The sequence below is a fragment of the Microtus oregoni genome, unplaced genomic scaffold, assembly GCF_018167655.1.
Source record: "Microtus oregoni isolate MIOR12 unplaced genomic scaffold, Mior012 000062F_ref0000492, whole genome shotgun sequence".
Taxonomy (NCBI): Eukaryota; Metazoa; Chordata; class Mammalia; order Rodentia; family Cricetidae; genus Microtus; species Microtus oregoni.
The window spans coordinates 4,188,014-4,206,255 of NW_024543872.1; the positions used below are offsets into that span (position 1 = coordinate 4,188,014).

At 42.6% G+C, this 18,242-nt stretch overlaps 1 protein-coding gene across 2 annotated transcripts in view; it reads right to left on the bottom strand.

Annotated features, from left to right (window-relative positions):
* Itprid1 (ITPR interacting domain containing 1) overlaps positions 1–18,242 on the bottom strand; it is a 127,067-nt gene that overhangs the window by 65,951 nt on the left and 42,874 nt on the right. For both annotated transcript variants that reach the window (XM_041640049.1, XM_041640047.1), the window contains exons 5-8: positions 11,149–11,200; positions 8,815–8,901; positions 6,795–6,997; positions 2,440–2,996 (exon numbers count right to left, since the gene is read on the bottom strand). In XM_041640049.1, coding sequence (XP_041495983.1) covers positions 2,440–2,996; positions 6,795–6,997; positions 8,815–8,901; positions 11,149–11,200 — 899 coding nt within the window. The remainder of the gene's footprint in view (positions 1–2,439; positions 2,997–6,794; positions 6,998–8,814; positions 8,902–11,148; positions 11,201–18,242) is intronic.

Here is an 18,242-nt window from a genome sequence, read left to right on the forward strand (position 1 = left end):
ATAATATTCTAGTTTCCTTTTTGCATCCATTGTGTGTGTGTGTGTGTGTGTGTGTGTGTGTGTGTGTGTCTGTGTGTGAACATTTATGGGGGACAAACTTCAGAAGTCAGTTCTCTCCTTCCACCAATATTCCAGTTTTCTATGAAACCATTTTGGACTAATTTAGAGTACTTTAATGATATTTAACTCTGGAAATACTTAACAAAACTATTATTTTAGTGTTCAAATAATCCTTATAAGTATACATTTGCCTTATAATATTAAATTTAAAATAATGCATAAAATTGCCAAACTAGATAGAAGAAAACAGATCTTTGCTAAAGTGTTATAAATTGGCAAAAAAATGATGTGGTATGAAAAGTGGTGTTTTAATCTTATAAATAAATCCCTGTAAGGATTTCTATAAGGCATGTGTACACATGCACACATAAATATGTACTATGCTCTTTGGTATATATGATGAAACATTCACATCTTTTGGGGGCAGAGGGTTACTGTAGGCATCCTCCCTTGAGTAAAACCCAGTTTTTTTTCAAGGCATTGTTAAGCTTTACTCCCACTAAGTTCACCATTTGTGGCTTCTTAGATTTCACAAAATGCATTTGTAGAGAGTGATATAAGGGCCCATCTGCGGACTGCCCCTGTTTCTCCCTGGCACTGCTTTGTGTGCCTGTCCATGTTACTTCTCCTTTCAAAGTATTTTCTGTTACAAAATCTATGCTGGTGGCTGTGTTTGGCACATGATGGCTCTGATGGCTAAGCAGAGAGACATCTTCCATCTTGTGATTTATAAATTAAATCAATTCCCCCAGTGTACTTGGAGCAATTCAGATATACGAGGGTTTGCAAAGCATCCTTCCTTCGTCCTCTCTAGCTATATTAACAGTTATCAATAAGCGCATGGTCCATCCTAGTTTCCAGAGGTAAGAGGAAATACACAAACACACACACACACACACACACACACACACACACACATTTATCAACTAAATACAATAGAAGACATAAGAAAAAAGAGTGCATATTACTGTGAGCGAGAAAAGGTAAGAAAGAGCACGTAGAGATTTCAGGTGAATCAGGGTCTCAATATGTGAACCCTAAAGCAAGTCAACAAAGGAAACTAAACCCCCTAGTTTCAAGGCCTACCCTGAGCTCTTAGTGCTTTACTAAGATTGGTGCATGACACATTTTGTCAAGTACGTCTTGACTCTTCCTTTGGTCTTTAGAGTGCCAAGAGTTCAGGAAGTCAGAGGAAACTGACAGGTGCACCCCTTTCACAGGGATTCATCCTGGGGCTCTGAGAACACAGGGAAAATTGTTGGGACAACTGCCACTGTGTGGGAGTAATTGAACTGACCACTTAAAGAAGGTGAACTTAAAAAAATGATAGACAGTAGATTAAAAATCACACTGAGATACTTAATAAAAAATAGAGTGAGAGTAAAGGAAGAAATAACTCTTCGATACAGAATAGAAAAAAATAGACATGGTGATTGAGAATGACCTCATAGGCTCCTTTGTTTGAATGTTTGGTCCCCAGTTGTTGAAACTGTTTGGGAAGGGTTAAGAGTCGCGGCTGTGTTGGAGGAGGGATGTCTGTGCAGACAGGTTTTGAAGTTTCAAAAGTCTATGCCATTCCCAGTTAGCGCTCTCTGTATAGGACTTGTGGATCAGGGAGGCTTAGATGCCCACCTGCCCACTGGCATGCTCCATTCCATGATCATGGGCTTGCCCTCTGAAATATAAGCCTCTAAGTAAGCTGTTCTCCCTAGAAGTTGCCTTGGTCATGGTATCTTACTGCAGCAATAAAAAAGTAACTAAGACAATAGAAGGTTGGTTTTGTACCAGTTTAATGTTGCCTGGAGCAATTACAGTAACTATAAGTGTCTCAGTATAAACTAAATTTGAAACTGTAAGATAAAATAGCAAAAGACTGAGATGTCAAGTGGATCAATGGAGGTAAAAAGCAAAAAGGTTTGGTGGGCTAGTGATGGAGGAAGGTCATTGGGTAATAAAGGCACTGCCCTGGCCCATTTTATTGGTTAGAGGATAGGTGGGAGGAGTAAACAGAACAAAATGCTGGGAGGAAGAGGAAGTGAGCTCAGAGACTCGACCGCTTTCCTCTCGGGAGCAGACGCCCCGCTCCCGGGATGAAGCTCCGACCCAGGATGGACATAGGCTAGAATCTTCCTGGTAAGCGCACCTTGGGGTGCCATACACAAATGATTAGAAATGGGCTAAATTAATATGTGAGAATTAGCCTAGAAGAGAATGGGCCAAGCAGTGTTTAAAAGAATACAGTGTCCATGTAATTATTTCGGGGCATAAGCTAGCCGGGCAGGCGGCCGGGATGTTGGGGACGCAGCCCCGCCGCCACCCTTATTACTACAGGCTAGGCCATTTCCAACCGGAAATCGAGCAAGCAGATGCAGCACTCACCTCCTCCATTTCAAAGGAGTCCACTCCTTTACTCATGATGTGAGACAAATTCTTGAGCTTGTCCATGGGAATCCATTTCTCCTTCCAAATTTTCCTTCTAACTGACCCCTCAGGTACTCTGGTATGAGGAGACTGTTTTGCCAACTGCTTGTCCAGAAGAGCATGTGGAGGGAGACAAGGAGACAAGTCATTGAAGACTTGGGCAGAACCATGTTCTGTTGAAAAAGGCACTTGACCTCCATCATGGCTAGTGGAAGCCATTTGTAGCCCCAGCCTAGACTCCCACGGCTTTGTGGGCAGACTAGAAATACTGTCTTCAGTCTTGAATGATTCTGACAGTGTTGGGTTGCCTTCTCTCCTGATGGTCTGTCTTGAAGTTCTCTTTAAAAGTTGACTCATTCTTCTCCGATGCTCTTTAGCTCCAGTCGATGTGGGGTTTTGTACACCCTCTCTTCCAACTTTCTCTTCATCTTGGCTCTGGGTGTTGTTAACATCATTCAGCAAAGATGAAAAAGCATTGGTCACATGATCCAGGATTTCCAACTGTCGGAACCTGCCTGAAGGACACAAGAACATAGAAATTTTAGGATTTTTTTTCTCTATGATACTACTATAAAACAGTAAATTATATAACAAGGACTAAACAATGGGGCTAGTGAGAGGGCTCAGTGGGTAAAGTCATGTGCAGCCAGTCCCAAGGATTTTAGTTTGATCCCTGGAATCCATATAGTAAAGGAGAAGCCCAACTTCTACAAGCTGTCCTTTGGCCTCCACATGTGTGTTATGGTATTCAGGCATGTACACAGGTATATACGCAATAAGTGAATTAAAATGAAAGAAGGAAGATGAACTTAAAAAATGGATAATGTGATTCATCAAGAATACTAAGACTTCAAACTGTTAAAACTCTGTTTCTCCCAGCAATGCCACACTCTCTGAAGATGAGGCCCCTGCCTAATGAGAAGTCACTGCTTCACAAGGAGGGCTGATACCCTTTTCATTTAGTTACTTGGATGTGCATAACTTGTGAGTTCATATATATCCATGGTTTTTATATGTTAATTCATAAAAACCCTAGAGATATGTGACTCTATATGTTTATGTGTAGAAATAAATGTCAGAAGATAAACTCAAGTCTGAGGATGTAGCTAAGTGGGAGAGTGCTTTCCTAAGGGACCAAGTCCCAATGTCCATCTGTACTGCTGCAAAGGATAAAACACATCCTAAAGCTAACCCAGGATTCCAGCATGAAGTTGTCCAAGTATGCTTCCCACAGCTTCATACACTAGCTGTCTCACCATCATGTCCATCATCTCCATCACCCACATATGGGATAGCATATGGAATCAGAAGGCTTGGTTCTAAAAACATCCATCACTGAAAGTCTAACCCCACTGTGCATGCGTTAGTACACACGCAGTGGCAGTGCTTAGCTCTGTGCCAAACATAGTAAATGTTCAAGTTTTTATTTTCTAACTCAGATGACTATAGCTATCTATACATGTAGCTGTGCTATACAGCAAAACAGTTATGTGAATAGGCAATATAGGTCTGTGTTGCTGTCCATGGCTCCTGATATTATCAAAGGCAATGCCAATCCCAGGGGTCTGGGCTGTCACCTGCATCCATGTTGGTGTCCAAGGGCCTCGCTGCCATAAGGGGTCATGACAATCCGAGTGACCTGTATAACCACACACGGCTGGGACTGGGCTGCTGCCATCAGCCATGTCTGGGTCCACTGTCCAACAGCAGCCAGGGTCTGCACTGGTGTCCATGGCTTGTGTTACCACAGGGGTCGTAAGAACCATGGATGCTGAAATCTGAGGCTGTGCTGAGACAGTCCTGTCCCTCACTGGCCCAGGATAGCTGACCCTGGCTGAACTCTGCATCAGCAGAGCTGGTGATGCTGCCCCATGGGAGAACTGACCCCAGCACCCTGGAGAGAGAGTCCCATCCCTCATCACAGGTGTAGGAGAGCTGGCCCTGATGGCATGGGGCTAGGAGAAGTAACTCTGCCCCTTGCCTGTGGGGGCTCCCAGTGGTCCAGTCCCACATCCTTGGGGTACCCTGATAGCTATCCCATCTATGACCTGCTAGAGTGCACCAAGGGATAGGACCTGTTGATTGATAACCTCAGGATCTCCACAACTCAGGGAACAACAGGATATCTAAGAGGAGTTCCAATGAGAACCCAGTGATACATCACTCAGTGGTGATGGTGTATCAGAAACTGGAGGCCTTGGACTGACCAACGGCTCATTGCAATAAACATACTGAGTGACACACTCACACCTCCTGATGCCACTAGGATAAATGAAGAGGTGTTGGAAGTATGGAGGACCATGGCGGGTTTTTTTTTTTTTGTTAGTTTGTTTTGTTTTAAATTAATTTTTTTATAGAGAGGAATTTTTTTTCAAGTCTTTAGAGGAATTCTTGGTTTTTTTTTTTTTGGTGTTTCCAGATGATTCTGATTACATTCTTCCCCTTTCTTAAGATTGTATGGATTATCATGTCTTTGATGAACTTGGGAACATAATTGATTTTATGATTGCTTTCTATCCATCTCATAACAAGTTTTATGCTTAAACTAAGACAAAACCTACCAATTTGATCAGTTCAGTCACATCAGAGAACAGCAGTCTGGAGCAGGTATGAGTATTCTGTGTTGGCTTGGGGGCAGGTTAAATAGCTGATCCTTACCCTGGGTTTGAATCTTCTGCATTAACTTTGAATGAGGCATTCGTCAATTCTGCCTTGAGCAGTCAACTAACTTAGTTCTTTCTTATTTTACATTTGGCTTTCTTGGCTTTCTTGAAGTTAGTGTATTTTAGTTGTGTAGAAGAAAGTGAGGTACCCATGCCAGGACCAAAGGCCCACACTTGATCCTCTATAACCAATGTTTCAATTTCATTTGTGAAATTCTTACCTTATAGATTAGCTGAAACACTACATAAATACTATTAAGGCTGGCTACTTTCTAGAAATAGAAAATTGATTAAAGAAATTTCATTTCTGGAAGGAGGGGAAACCATAGTAATTCATTCTAGAAGTAAAAAGAATATATCATAACACCTTCAGGATTACATAGTCTTAAAAAACTCACTGCTGAGATTTTGAGAATCATTTCGTATACAGAGAGGAGAGAGAGAGAGACAGAGAGACAGAGAGAGAGAGAGAGAGAGAGAGAGAGAGATAGAGAGAGACAGAGAGAGAGACAGAGAGAAAGACAGAGACAGAGAGAGAGGAAGAAGACGAAGAAGAAGAAGAAGAAGGAGGAGGAAGAGGAAGGAGGAGGAAGAGGAAGGAGGAGGAAGAGGAAGGAGGAGGAAGAGGAAGGAGGAGGAAGAGGAAGGAGGAGGAAGAAGAGGAAGAGAAAATAAATTGAGATCCAAGAGAAGTTTCTTTTTTCGATAACTGAGAATATAGTTCCTCTTCACTGACTTCCCTTCAGGTGAATTTAGAAGAACTTACATCAGAATCAGAACGTCCCTATTTTCCCATCTAAATTTTCTCAAACTCTGTTATGTGTACCACAGAAGTGTCCCTTGCTGACCCAAGTGGAGTTGCAGATTTAAATGAGTTTAAACATGCTATCCACCTTCCCTCTAGGAGCCTGAGGATTGTCCATAAACCCCAGATAAATAAACTGTTTAGCTATAAGGTTTCTGTTTTCCTAACTTATTTGTTAATGTGAACCTTCTCCAAGAGGATCTGCTAAACTACCTTAGAGAATCCCACTGTCCATGGGATTGGGAAACATGCTAAGTACAAACTGTCTATAATGACTAAGTATAGGTAAACCACACATCGGCCACATATGACAGGTGAGTAGCTACCTGCTGCATTTCAAGGCATAGACAGTAGAAGTCTAAGTAGCCTCTAGTGGAGGAGAAGTTTTCACTTAAGGCTTCGCAGTGAGCAGGCTGGTCTCTCTCTTGGGGTGTGGTTGGATTGCTGAAGAGAGTGTGTCACCTTTGGGCTTACCCAGGATTGCACATTCCACTGCCTTAAAGTTTGTGACTTGTTTGGGCCAATGACATCTGAGTAGACCTGCGTTGAGTATACTTTTCCCTTACCATCTTTCCCTTGTCATTACAACTAGTGATGGTCCAGATTATAGTAGAGGCAAGGAAGATCCTTCAGTGACACTGGAGCATGTCAGTCTTCCTTCTAAATATACATCCCAAATCACGGCAGACATAAAGAGAGATCAAGATGTCAATTTTTTTCTGTCTTAAGCCATTGGGGTTTTGAGGTATCACATACAATCAGCAAGCCTATCATGTCAAATATTGTGGCTTTCCCCAGTACTCCATGCCAGGGACTGAGATGCAGTGCCACAGGCTCCTACTTACCATACAAGTCAGGATTCTCGAAGTCCATCCTCTGCTTCTGTGCTTCAAGAAAAACACGGATGTTGATTCCTCTGGCTGCTGAGCTGTAACCAAGGAATCTGGCTGGGATTTGTGTGCATATATCTGGCTCATCAGCACCAAAGCCCAGATCCAAGAGAATCTCCACAGGGTCTTTTTCCCAAAATTCCAACCATTCAGGAATGCTGAGATAAAAAAAAAATATCTTTATCTATAAGATAGATCCGTAAGTCATTTTTTCTTCCTACTCACTCAGTCTTCCAGAATTTGAGTGAAAGAGGATCTTGAACAGACAAACAGAAGGTAAGCTCACTGGAACTCACACAGCTCATTTAAAGACAGTCAGTCATCCCACCCAGGGACACTTGCCTGTGCTTTACAAACAAAATTGTGAGTTTATCCATCTGGCTTTCCTTTCCCACTGGGCAAATGGTAAATGGGACAGGGCAGGAAGACTGAGGAGTAGAAATCATACATTGACAATCACCTCAGAACTATAGCTGATGACCAAAGAGTAAATAGAAACTGGGAATGGAAACTCCTAGATGAATATTTTTAAAAGCATCAGTTTGGGACATCCTTAGTACACAAATCTGTCAAGGATATCACTGAATGCACACTATGGGGTTAATGTTTCCAAATAATGCTTTAAAGCCCCTAGGCAGGATTAGAATAGGTTGTGGTATTTATTGTTTGTTTGCTTGTATTTTGTTTTGACTTGGCTAAGAAAAAAAGAAATCCTTTTGTCAAAATGTTCTAGTCTGTACTGGCACAGAAATGAAGAGTCAATTATCTAGGAATTTTATGTATACCAACTCACTTCTCCCTAAGTGTTTGAACTTCATGTGCCGTCGACTCCATGGGAACGGAAATCCCTCACGAAGTTTCAGCAGGTTTTCTTGCTTCTTCAGGAAGGTCTTTACTTCACAGGCTACTCTCAGAAGTTTATTGAGACGCTGCAGATCATTTTCTCACCAGAGTTTTAATTTCATTAGTCTCACGGGAAAGTCCACTTCCCTGACACCACCTGTGTCACTTTTGTCATTTCTGATGGCACTCACAGATTTGCTGATTTGCCTTCTAACCCAATCAAGGAAGAAAAGGCAAGCTAGGAACCCTCATTGAGGGGTCTAAAAGGCTTGGCTGGGATACCTTAATCATTAGAATGATCTAGAAAGCTGCAGTGACAACCAGTCATTGTATGCCATGGACAAATTGGTGTAAAGAAGATCCAAATGAGAAATTAGTTTGGAGAGAATCCTAAATTTCACATGAAATTTTAATTCATTATCCATTGATCCCACTGCATAAATCTTTATTCAGTCCATTTTTACCAATCTTTTTTGAATCTCTGCAGTGTTGTAAGTTCTAAGTCTAGGTACCTATGACACACAGTTAGCAAGGGACTGATTTCCAAAGGGTACAGTACCATGGCCACCAAGATGATTATTGGTTGACTTGTCATTAAACATTGGATCATTATGAAAATATCATTAACTTTTAACATCTTTAATTACACAAGAAATAAACAAAATGAATTCACCTTTTGTAAAGGAAAATAATGCATATAAATTTTTGTCCTTAGTCCTTACCTTCATTCCACTAAATCTATAAGTTTATTTTTCTCTGTGGGTGTATATACAGTTTGTAAATTTTACCTGCTTGGCTTGCTTTTTGGCAGTTTGTGATTTTTCCTTAAAATATGACAGTGACCGTTCTAACAGGTAGAGCTGCAGTCTGCATACATCTTCCTTGTTTTGTCAAGGAATGAATGAAATTCCATCAAGTGCATGGTCTAATCATTCATTGGGTATTTTCTCGTGATACATACTTAACCTCCTTTCCAGTTTCAATGCTTAGTTTAATATGCTCTTGAAAACCAGATTTGGAAATTCTTTGTTCACCCTCTCACCCACTCATTCAACCAGTATCTCTCACGTACACATCTATAATCTCACAAAGCCAATTGTTGAGAAGAAGCAACTGGACGAAAGTCACATACCTTTGTGGTACACCTGTGGTGGAATAGCAAGAATTGAAACTAGTCCCTCTGGACAGGGTAGGCGTCTCTGAGAACTGGTGCAGAGATCTAGAAGGGAAGGGGAGCAAAGATGAATCACATTGACCTAGATTCTCCCCGGAGGCCCTTGAGATGATTTCCCTTCCGGGGCAAGCATTTGTGTTTCCTCTGGCTTCTCATAAGCCCGCAGTGGCCATGCCTAGGAAGGAGGAGGTGTGTGCAGCGTAGGGCTTCTCTTCCTTTCGGAGCATTGTTATAGCAGGTGTGAAGATTTAAGTGTTAGGTGCCCGCAAGTGCTTATTAGAAAGGTGGCGGAATATCTCACTCTTGACAGATGGCAAATCATTGGGGGACCTTTCGGGAACACAGCTCTGCTAGGCTCCAACTTGAGGGAAGAAGTTAATATCATGGGATGAATGACATGAAGCAAAGGATCTGGAGGTACTCCACATAATTTCTCACAATGAAGAAGGATGCCATACTTCATGGCTAGCTATCTTTGGCTTGTGTCCCCAGGGCTCTTGTGGCCAACCACAGGCAATAGCAATGAAGTCCCTTATTATGTAAAACAACGGGAATCACCATATCTGGTACTCCTGTATTGTAAAACATTTTAAAGCATTTCCAAAGAAAATTGAACTGTATTATAATATGATCCTGTTTTATGTAGCTCAGGTATATCGTGGATCATATTAGACAGTTGGCATACAATTAAAGTTTATCAAACAACACTCTGCAGATGTCAATGTTCCCAAAGAGACTAGGTTACTAAACCTGAGTTGTTAAATTTGTTTTAGTCCTGTCCATACTGAGTAAGAACATCTGGACCCTGCCTCTCTGTTTAATTGTTTTCTTTTTCACTAAAGATGAGAAAGAACATGTTCCTGAATAATAAGAATCTAGTTTTAAACGACCATAGAGCTTGAGGAAAGGGGAAAATATATCCGTTTATTTAGCCTTGTGTGCCGGTTAGTTGTTTTTTGTGGGTTTTGTTGTTGTTGTTGTTGTTTTGTTGCTGTTTTGTTTGTTTATTTTCAACTTGCCACACAAACAACTTGTGAAAAGGGAACCTCAATTGGGGAATTTCCTCTATCACATTGACCTGTGGGAATATCTGCAGGACATTTTCTTGGTGGAGGAAAACCCAGTCTACTGTGGATGGATCCATCCATAGGTAGGTGGAGCTGGGCTGCATCAGGAAGTTAGCTGAGCAAGCTACATTCTTCTGTGGTCTCTTTTTCAGTTCCTGACTCCAGGTTCCTGCCTTGAGTTCCTGCCCTGGCTGCCCCCAGTGAAGGACTGCATCCTGTAAGCCAGATCAAACCTTTCCTCCTTCAGGTGCTTTTGATCAGTGTCTTTTCCACAACATCAGAGAGTCAGACTGCCACTCCGTATCTTTCTATCTTTGGATTTCATTTTTCTTTTTGAATTTGAGGGGTACATCCATTTTGCAATGGTTCAGTTGGGCAACCTAGAAGCAGGCCCAGCCATAGATCCAGAGGAACCCACAAGCCCTTGTTGGTTTGATCCATCTTTGTGGGCATGAGCTTGTCCCTGAGCCCAGCTCTTCATCTCCTCTTTGAACTCCCTGGGAGATTTTGTTGGGGCTTTATAAATATGTGACCACATCAGATTGAAACCACTGAGCGCCGAAAGGAGGATGAACTGTGGAATGTGTCCACATCAGCACTGCGCATGGAGTTTTCTAGAATGGTTCTGAAAGTCCAAGAATGACCCAAGAGCAGGAAGCAGTCCCCTGCCTTAAAGAGCTCAGCCCTAGCAGATTTTAAACTATACTGCGCTTTAGAATTGTCTGGAGGGTTTGCAAAGCACAGTTCTGAACCCCACCTAAGGTTTCGGTTTAGTTAGTCTGAGGAAGGCTTTTATACTCAGTGTCATGGAGCTGCACAGGGGAGCACACCCTGTAAGCTACCCTCTCCGTCATTAGAGACGCACAGCTTCTCATCAACATGGAAAGAGTCCGTAGATTGTACACTGAGTAATGTCATTAGCCAGACATGAGTACACCTTCTAAATTGATGCATGGAAGTCAAATGCATTTCTGCAGACTGTAATTAAGTTTCATAGCAGGTCAGCATTTGTCAGTGTATTCCCTCACACCTTTATAATATTTAAGGCACCTCTAATTCTCCAAAGACTATCAAAAATGCTCCATCACAGTATTTAAGAGAGGGACATTTCATGCGCTCTCAAGAACTACAGAACTATTAAGAAAAAGTCATTAGCTTTGTTTCTACCTCTTTTAATGTTGTAGATGTAAAATTTCGAAGCGAAGTGGCCGACTCTGCTACCTACCTCATGTAGTCTTTCACGGTCATTTGAACCATCCCTTGTTCGTGCAAGGAAGCTGCAATCACACAAAGAAAGACAGGGGTAAACATGACTGTCATCCGTGTCTGGAGAATTATTTCTCACCTGCAGGTGAGCCTCTGTGGGAATGGGTTCCTATGCCCACAGTTGCTGCCTGGCACTGTGTCTCTGCAAGGAACAAGATACAGTGCCCCAAATGTTAAGTGGTGTGAGAGGGAATAAGATCCAGTATGGGGAGTTGAGGGTGGTGGGGTCAGCAGCAAATAGGAAACTAACAAACGTTTCATGGAGAGGAGCCATTTGGATTTGGAAGTGTGGTTAGAATTTTTTGGATAAAGGGGGAGTGTTGTTAAAGATAATCAAAGTGGCATCTGTGCAGGCATGAAGCACCATTCTGGGGCTATTTTCACAGGATCATTAGCATCTGGAGGAGCTCTGTCGAAATCACAGATAGCAGGGCAAGGCCAAGGGCAGGCGGCCTTGCATTAAATATTCAGCAGGTGCCAAGCTCCACCATTCATTTGAGTCTTCTAGTCCTTTCAATAGCCTTCCAGTTTAGGTCCTAGCCTTGTTTTCCAACAGAATTCATGAAAACTAGCCATGAGTTCATGACCACACAGTCAAGTGTAGCAAAGCTAAATTAATCCTACCTTTATTATTGATTGCCACCATAATTGTTTATTTTGCACTTTGTGTGAAGTGCTTTGATCAACCTGCCATTTATACAATTTATTTTATTATTTCTTAGATTTGTTTAATTTGTTTTATGTGCATTTTTTTGCCTTCATATAGATAAGTGCAATGCATTCGAGGAGTCCAGAAGAGAGAATCAGATGTCCCGGAACCAGAATTGTGGATGGTTTTAAGCCACCATGTGGGTGATGGGATCGGAACACAGATCACCTGCAAAAATTACAGCAAGTGCCTTATCTGCAAAGTCACCTCCCTAGCCCCTATATAATCTTTTATGTTCTCATAGTAAGTCCTCGAAATGGGGCTTATTATTTCACACTTAAGGTGGAAAGAAAGGAGACAGCACAGTTACATAAACTTCGCATGACCAGTAAAATGCCACAGCTTATTTTGGTTTGCTGCTGTTATTGTTTTCTTTCTTTTCCAAACACCACACTGCCAACAGAATGTCCCACAGAATGCCAAAAAGCAGGATTTACATATATGCATCAGGATATGAAAATCCATTGTTTTGAGCAAAACACCATGCATGATAAAGATGGTGCTGAGGAGTCAGCTGCCTGGTAGCTGTAAGAAGGAGGATGGCCGGAGTAAAATAACTGTTGGACATCATAAGGGACAGCGAGAGGCCACTGCAATGTTCAGACTGTCAGTTGTCAACAACATCTGCAAATGGACAAAACCCCTTGCTGTCCTGTTAAGTGCCATGTCATCTGTACTATGAGAAAATAAAACTTTTCTCCATAAGGAAAAAAAAAAAAACAGGTCAAGATTTGAATGCAAAAACCTGACTGAGGGAAGCACAGGGAAGGAAGAATGCTGGCTTTTATAAAGGGCTTTACTTTGGAGCCAGGATTGCTCTAGGTAGTGAGTCACTGAGTGACGTCAAGGTTTCTAGGAACCTGACTGTGGATTTCAAGTTTGGAGACTGAAGCTAAGAATAACTATATGCTTCAACAAATGATCCTGGCATACCTGGATGTCAGCACGTAGAAGAATGCAAATAGATCCATATCAATCCTCATGCATAAAACTCAAGTCCAGGAATATCAAAGACCTCAGTGTAAAACTAGATACACTAATCCCGAGTGAAGGGAAAGTGGGGGAATAACCTAAGATATAATGGCACAGGAGACAACTTCCTGAACAGAACGCAGATAGCACAGGCACTAAGAACAACAAAAAATAAATGGAACCTCATGAGACTGAAAAGCTGTCCCAAGGCAAAGGACAATGTTACTAGCACAAAACTTCAGACCAAAAAAGACATTGGGTGTGGCAAGATCAGTGGGATGTTCTGTGGGAGCTTGGAAGAGAAGAATGTGCAGAGTAGGGCCCAGGGGGATGCCTGGCTTGGGGAATTTCAGAGGGAAATCTGGAGAAGTTGTCTGGGCTGTTTGCTGTTTTGAATTAAGATTCCCTTGTTCTGGTCAGCTGAGACTGAAGAGTCAGTTGTGATTAAAGAGGCCAGCACCACTGAAGTGAAACCTTGTGTTACTGGGACAATCGATGGTGGTCAGCTGGAGCTAAGAAATTAGTGGCAATGAAGAAGAGACCGGCATTGCTGAGGTGCAGACTTCTGAGAAGTGTTTCATGAGAGCACAGAGAAGCTGCGTTCAGGAGGCACTAAGGCTGCACCTTGTGTTGGCAGACTGCATTGGTAAGATGTAAAAGTTACCCAGGGGGTACTGGTTTTGAAGGCACGAGGGGGTCATGTAGAGAAGTTGAGGCTTGTCACTGTGAAAGGCAAGGACAGGCCACTGATGAAGGTAAAGCCTCAGTGGCAATTGAAGGCCCAAGAGTGAAAGGATCATGCAGAGAAGTTGAAGCTTAGCATTATGAGAAGAGCCTATGGGGGCTATTGGTGAAAGTGCAGCCCAGTTGCCCCAAGGGACCCCAGCGGCTTAGGAGATGCCTGTATCGTGGGATGACCATCAAGGTAAGCAGTCACTGTGTAGTGGAGCCCACCCGAGCCTAGAAGATAAGCTGTATAAACTGCAGAGGGCAGAGCCAGAGAAGTACCCCAAGCCTTTTAAAAGAATACAGAAGATCATGAGTGGATTCCAGACATTGGGTGGTTGGAATTTGGTTTTGCTTTGCTTTGATTGTGACTATGCCCTGATTTTTTTCCTCTTGAAGTAAGAAAGTATTTTACTGGAGTCCACAGTGGAGAGATTTTGAATTTTAAAGGACTTTGGGTTTTAAAAGGGATTGTCTATTTTAAAGAGACTGAAATTTTAATGTGTTTGAATTTGTAAAGACTGTGGGACTTCAAAGTTATTTATATTTTTAATGTGAGATCTTGGGGCTGACAAAGAAAGGAAGGGTTGTGGATTAATAGTGATGTGCTTGTGTGTCAATTGACAAGGGTTCTGTTGTACTGACTGGCTTTATGTATCAACCTGACATACGCTAGAGTCATCAGAGAGGAAGAAGCCTCAGTTGAAGAAATGTCTCCATAGGGTCCAGCTGTAAGGCATTCTCTCAATTGGTGATCAATGAGGAGGACCCAGTCCATGGTGGGTGGTACTATCCCTGGGCTGATGGTCCTGGGTTATATAAGAAAGCAGGCAGAGCAAGCTTTGGGAATCAAGCCAGTAGCAGCACCCCTCCATGGCCTCTGCATTAGCTCCTGTGTCCAAGTTCCTGCCCTGTTTGAGCTCCTGTCCTGACTTCCTTCGGCAATAAACAGCAATGCTGAAATGGAAGTCTAATAAACCCTTTCCTTTCCAACTTTTGGTTTTGTCATGATGTTTCATAGAAACCCTAACTAAGACAAGCTCTAAAGAGAATTCTTAACGGAGGGCTCTCAAATGGCTGAGAAACACTTCAAAGAAGTTTTCAACATCCTTAGCCATCAGGAAAATGCAAATCACAATGACTTTGAGGTTCCATCTTACACCTGTCAAAATGGCTAAGATGAAAAACACAAATGACAGCCCCCCCCCCATGCTGGTGGGGATGTAGAGCAAGGGGAACGCTCCTCCTCTGTTAGTGGAAGTGCAAACTTGTACAACCACTTTCGAAATCAATATGGTAGCTCCTCAGAAATACCACTATACCACTCTTGGGCTTATAACCAAAGGACAGTACCAAAAGGATGTAGGGACCTAAATGTCCCTCAATTGAAGAATGGATAAAGAAAATGTGGGATGTTTACACAGTGGATTCTTACTCAGGTGTTAAAAAAATGGTATCATGAAAGCCACAGGCAAATGAATGGCAATAGGAAAGATCATCCTGAGTGAGGTAACCCAGACCCAGAAAGACAAACATGGTATGTGCTCACTTATAGATGCACAATGGCTGTTAAGTAAAGAATAATCATGCTAAAATCCACAGAGCCAGGAGGTTAAGTAACAAAGAGAGCTCAAAGGAGTACAAATGGATCTCCATGGGAAAGGGAAATAGAACAGATTTTGTGTGTGGGTAGGGTATGGATAGAAATGGGAACAGGAGGGAACAGGCAGAGGGTGGAGGGGGAAAGAGTACTGGGAGAGACGACTAGAACTGGAATGCATTTGGGAGGCTGTGTAGAAACCCAGTGCAGTAGAAACTCCCTGGAATGTACAAAACTGACCCAAGCAATGCCTCCTAATAATGGGGGATATGGAGTCCAAATTGGCCATCTTCTATAACCAGGCAAGATCCCAATAGTGGGACTGGGACATCAACTCAGCTATAAAGCCGTCGACTTACAATCTGCCCTTTCTGCAAGATATGCTGGTGTAATGGTAGAGCATAACTTGTGGGAGTGGCCAACCAATGACTAGTCCAGCCTGAGATCTAAGTCAAAGAGGGAAGCCATGCCTGTACTGCATGGATGCCAGGAACTACAGGCAGGACAGCCCAGAGAGCCAGGAAAGACCCAAACATGACTAGAAAAAAAGTCAATGAACTGATTCCTAATGATATTCTGCTATACTCATATATCAGTGCCCAGCCCGGTTGTCATCAGAGAAGCATCATTCAGCAATAGATGCAGAGATCCACAGATAAACACTAGGGGACCTGGCAGAAGAGTGGGAGGAAAGATTATAGGAGCCAGAGGATTTGAGGGCACCATGAGATCATGGCTCACAGAATCACTTAAGCAGGGCATGTAGCAGCTCACAGGGACTGAAGCAACAAACATGAGCCCTGTATGGGTCTGAACTAGCTCCTCTACATATTCCCTATCATTGTGTTGCTTGGTGTTCTTGTGGGAATTCCAAAAGTTGGGGGTGTGTCTCTGACTCTTTTGTCTGTACTTGGGACCCTTTTCCTCCTACTGGGTTGCCTCATTGTTCCTTGATTTGAGAGCTTATGCCAAGTCTTACTGTAACTTGCTAGGTCCTAGTAGGTGGGTATCCCAGGCAGTCCTGCTCTTTTGTTTCTAAACTGTGGGGAGAAATGGAGAGAAATGGAGGAAGAAGAAATTGCAGATAGGACATCATATATGAGAGAGAGAAAAAAAAGAGTACTCATATGTTATTGTTATTATTACTGCTATTGCTTTTAAGACAGGGTCTCCCTGTATACTCCAGGTTGGACTTGGAGTCAGGTTACTCCTACCTCACAGACTCTCCAGTCCTGGGACTCCAGGTACACAGTGTCGTACTTGTTTAAGGAATGAATGTGCATACTTAAAAGAAGATTTTAAAGGCTTAGCTATCCTGCTACTCCTGCTAAGTGATCTAGAAAGAAAAAGACTACACAAATACAATTGAAATGTGAGTATAGAGATGATTTGCATGTTTGTTTGTTTGCTTGTTTGTTTACTTATTTCAAGGTCTCACTATGCAGCACTGGCTGTCCTGGAACTTACTGTATAGACAGGGATGGACTCAAACTCATAGAAACCCATCCAAGTCTCCCTCCCAAGTCCTAGGGTTATAAGTATGCGCTACGATGCACAGCTTAAATAAAGGACTTTTATGCAAGCCAAGCATGCACTAATACCCTATAAAGAGTCAGTGAGAGGAACAATACGTAGAATGTACAGCAAACCAAGAGTAAGATAGGTTGGCAAATAAAAATCTATTTGAAAGGACATGACACAGCCTGACACTAGGTGTGGGTTCTGTCCGTTCTCTCAGCCCTATTCCCATGACAGTCCTCACCAATCAATCACATCCGTTTTTCACTGAGCCTGGACAGACTTTCTGAGTCTTTATCTGGTGGATTTTCACCTGAGGTGAATGACATTTGTTATAAAGTTAATGGGTAACTTTTTAAGGAAACTAATATTTGATCTTAGGAAATCATCTATAATTCATCATTGCAGAGTATTGTAGGGAATATGATATTGCATTTAGCTGTTCTTTTGCTATGCCAAGACACCCCAGTGAGTTGGAGTTTGTAAACAGTCATCTGCTTGATAGTGATCCCTCACCTGGATAGGCATTAATCCACAGAGGCACGTGCACTCACGGCACAATACTCAGTCTTGGAACATCTCAAGATCGCAACATAACAGACAGTCAAGTGACATGTCACATGAAAGAAAGCTGATTTACCACCTTATTAATCACATCATAAAACAAACACAGCCCAAATTCTCAGCAATTCCGTGAAGATGTGATGTCAGGGTAAGTTAAGTGACAAGCTGCTGCCAAATGGAAAGTAAAAAAATTCTGTTTAACATTTTAAGCAAACTTCTGTATGATTTTCTTCCCTTTTTCTACCAGGACACCCTCCGTTATGACTTCTCAAGCCATTGAAAGAATGTCTGTGCACTCCTGGGCCAGCTTGTTAGGGGAACTCTGGATTCTTTCCATGCAACTCTCCCCACGGAAGAGCTCAGTGGTTCTGGGGCATTTTGTGTGCTTTGTCCTGTGGCTGCTCCTGTGCGGCCTTGGCCTTTTCTAGTTGTCTGTTGTGAGTTTCCTAGAACATGTGAATGAACGCGTATCCAGGCAGGGACTTGGAACTGTGGCCACAGTGAATTGCTCAAACTGTCAGAGAGCAAATGATCCATTTTCTGATAGTGATGAGAAGAATTAACTTGGTCTTGCTACATTTTAAAACACTATAGCCCCTCAGAAAATTCAGTCACCCAGAAAACTCTGCTTACTAGACCCTGGATCCTCGTGCCCTGGACTTCAGGAAATTTCCGTGGCCACACAGCCCTAGCAGCCACACTCCAGAGAACACATCCCTCTACCTGACTCTGTAGTTAGGAGCAAGCTGGTTGCCAGGATACAAAGGGCAGCCAGCAGGGGAAAACGAAGTTGCTGAAGGTAGCATATGTTCTATGGAATGTGATGTGAGCCAGGCTTGCTCACAGTGGGGGATCGTGTGGTCTCCTGGTACACATGGAAACCTTACACCATCAGCGCCTGTGTGGGGGAGGAGCTTCCCTATCTTCCAGCACTCAGCCACATCCTTCGAAGCTTAGCATTATT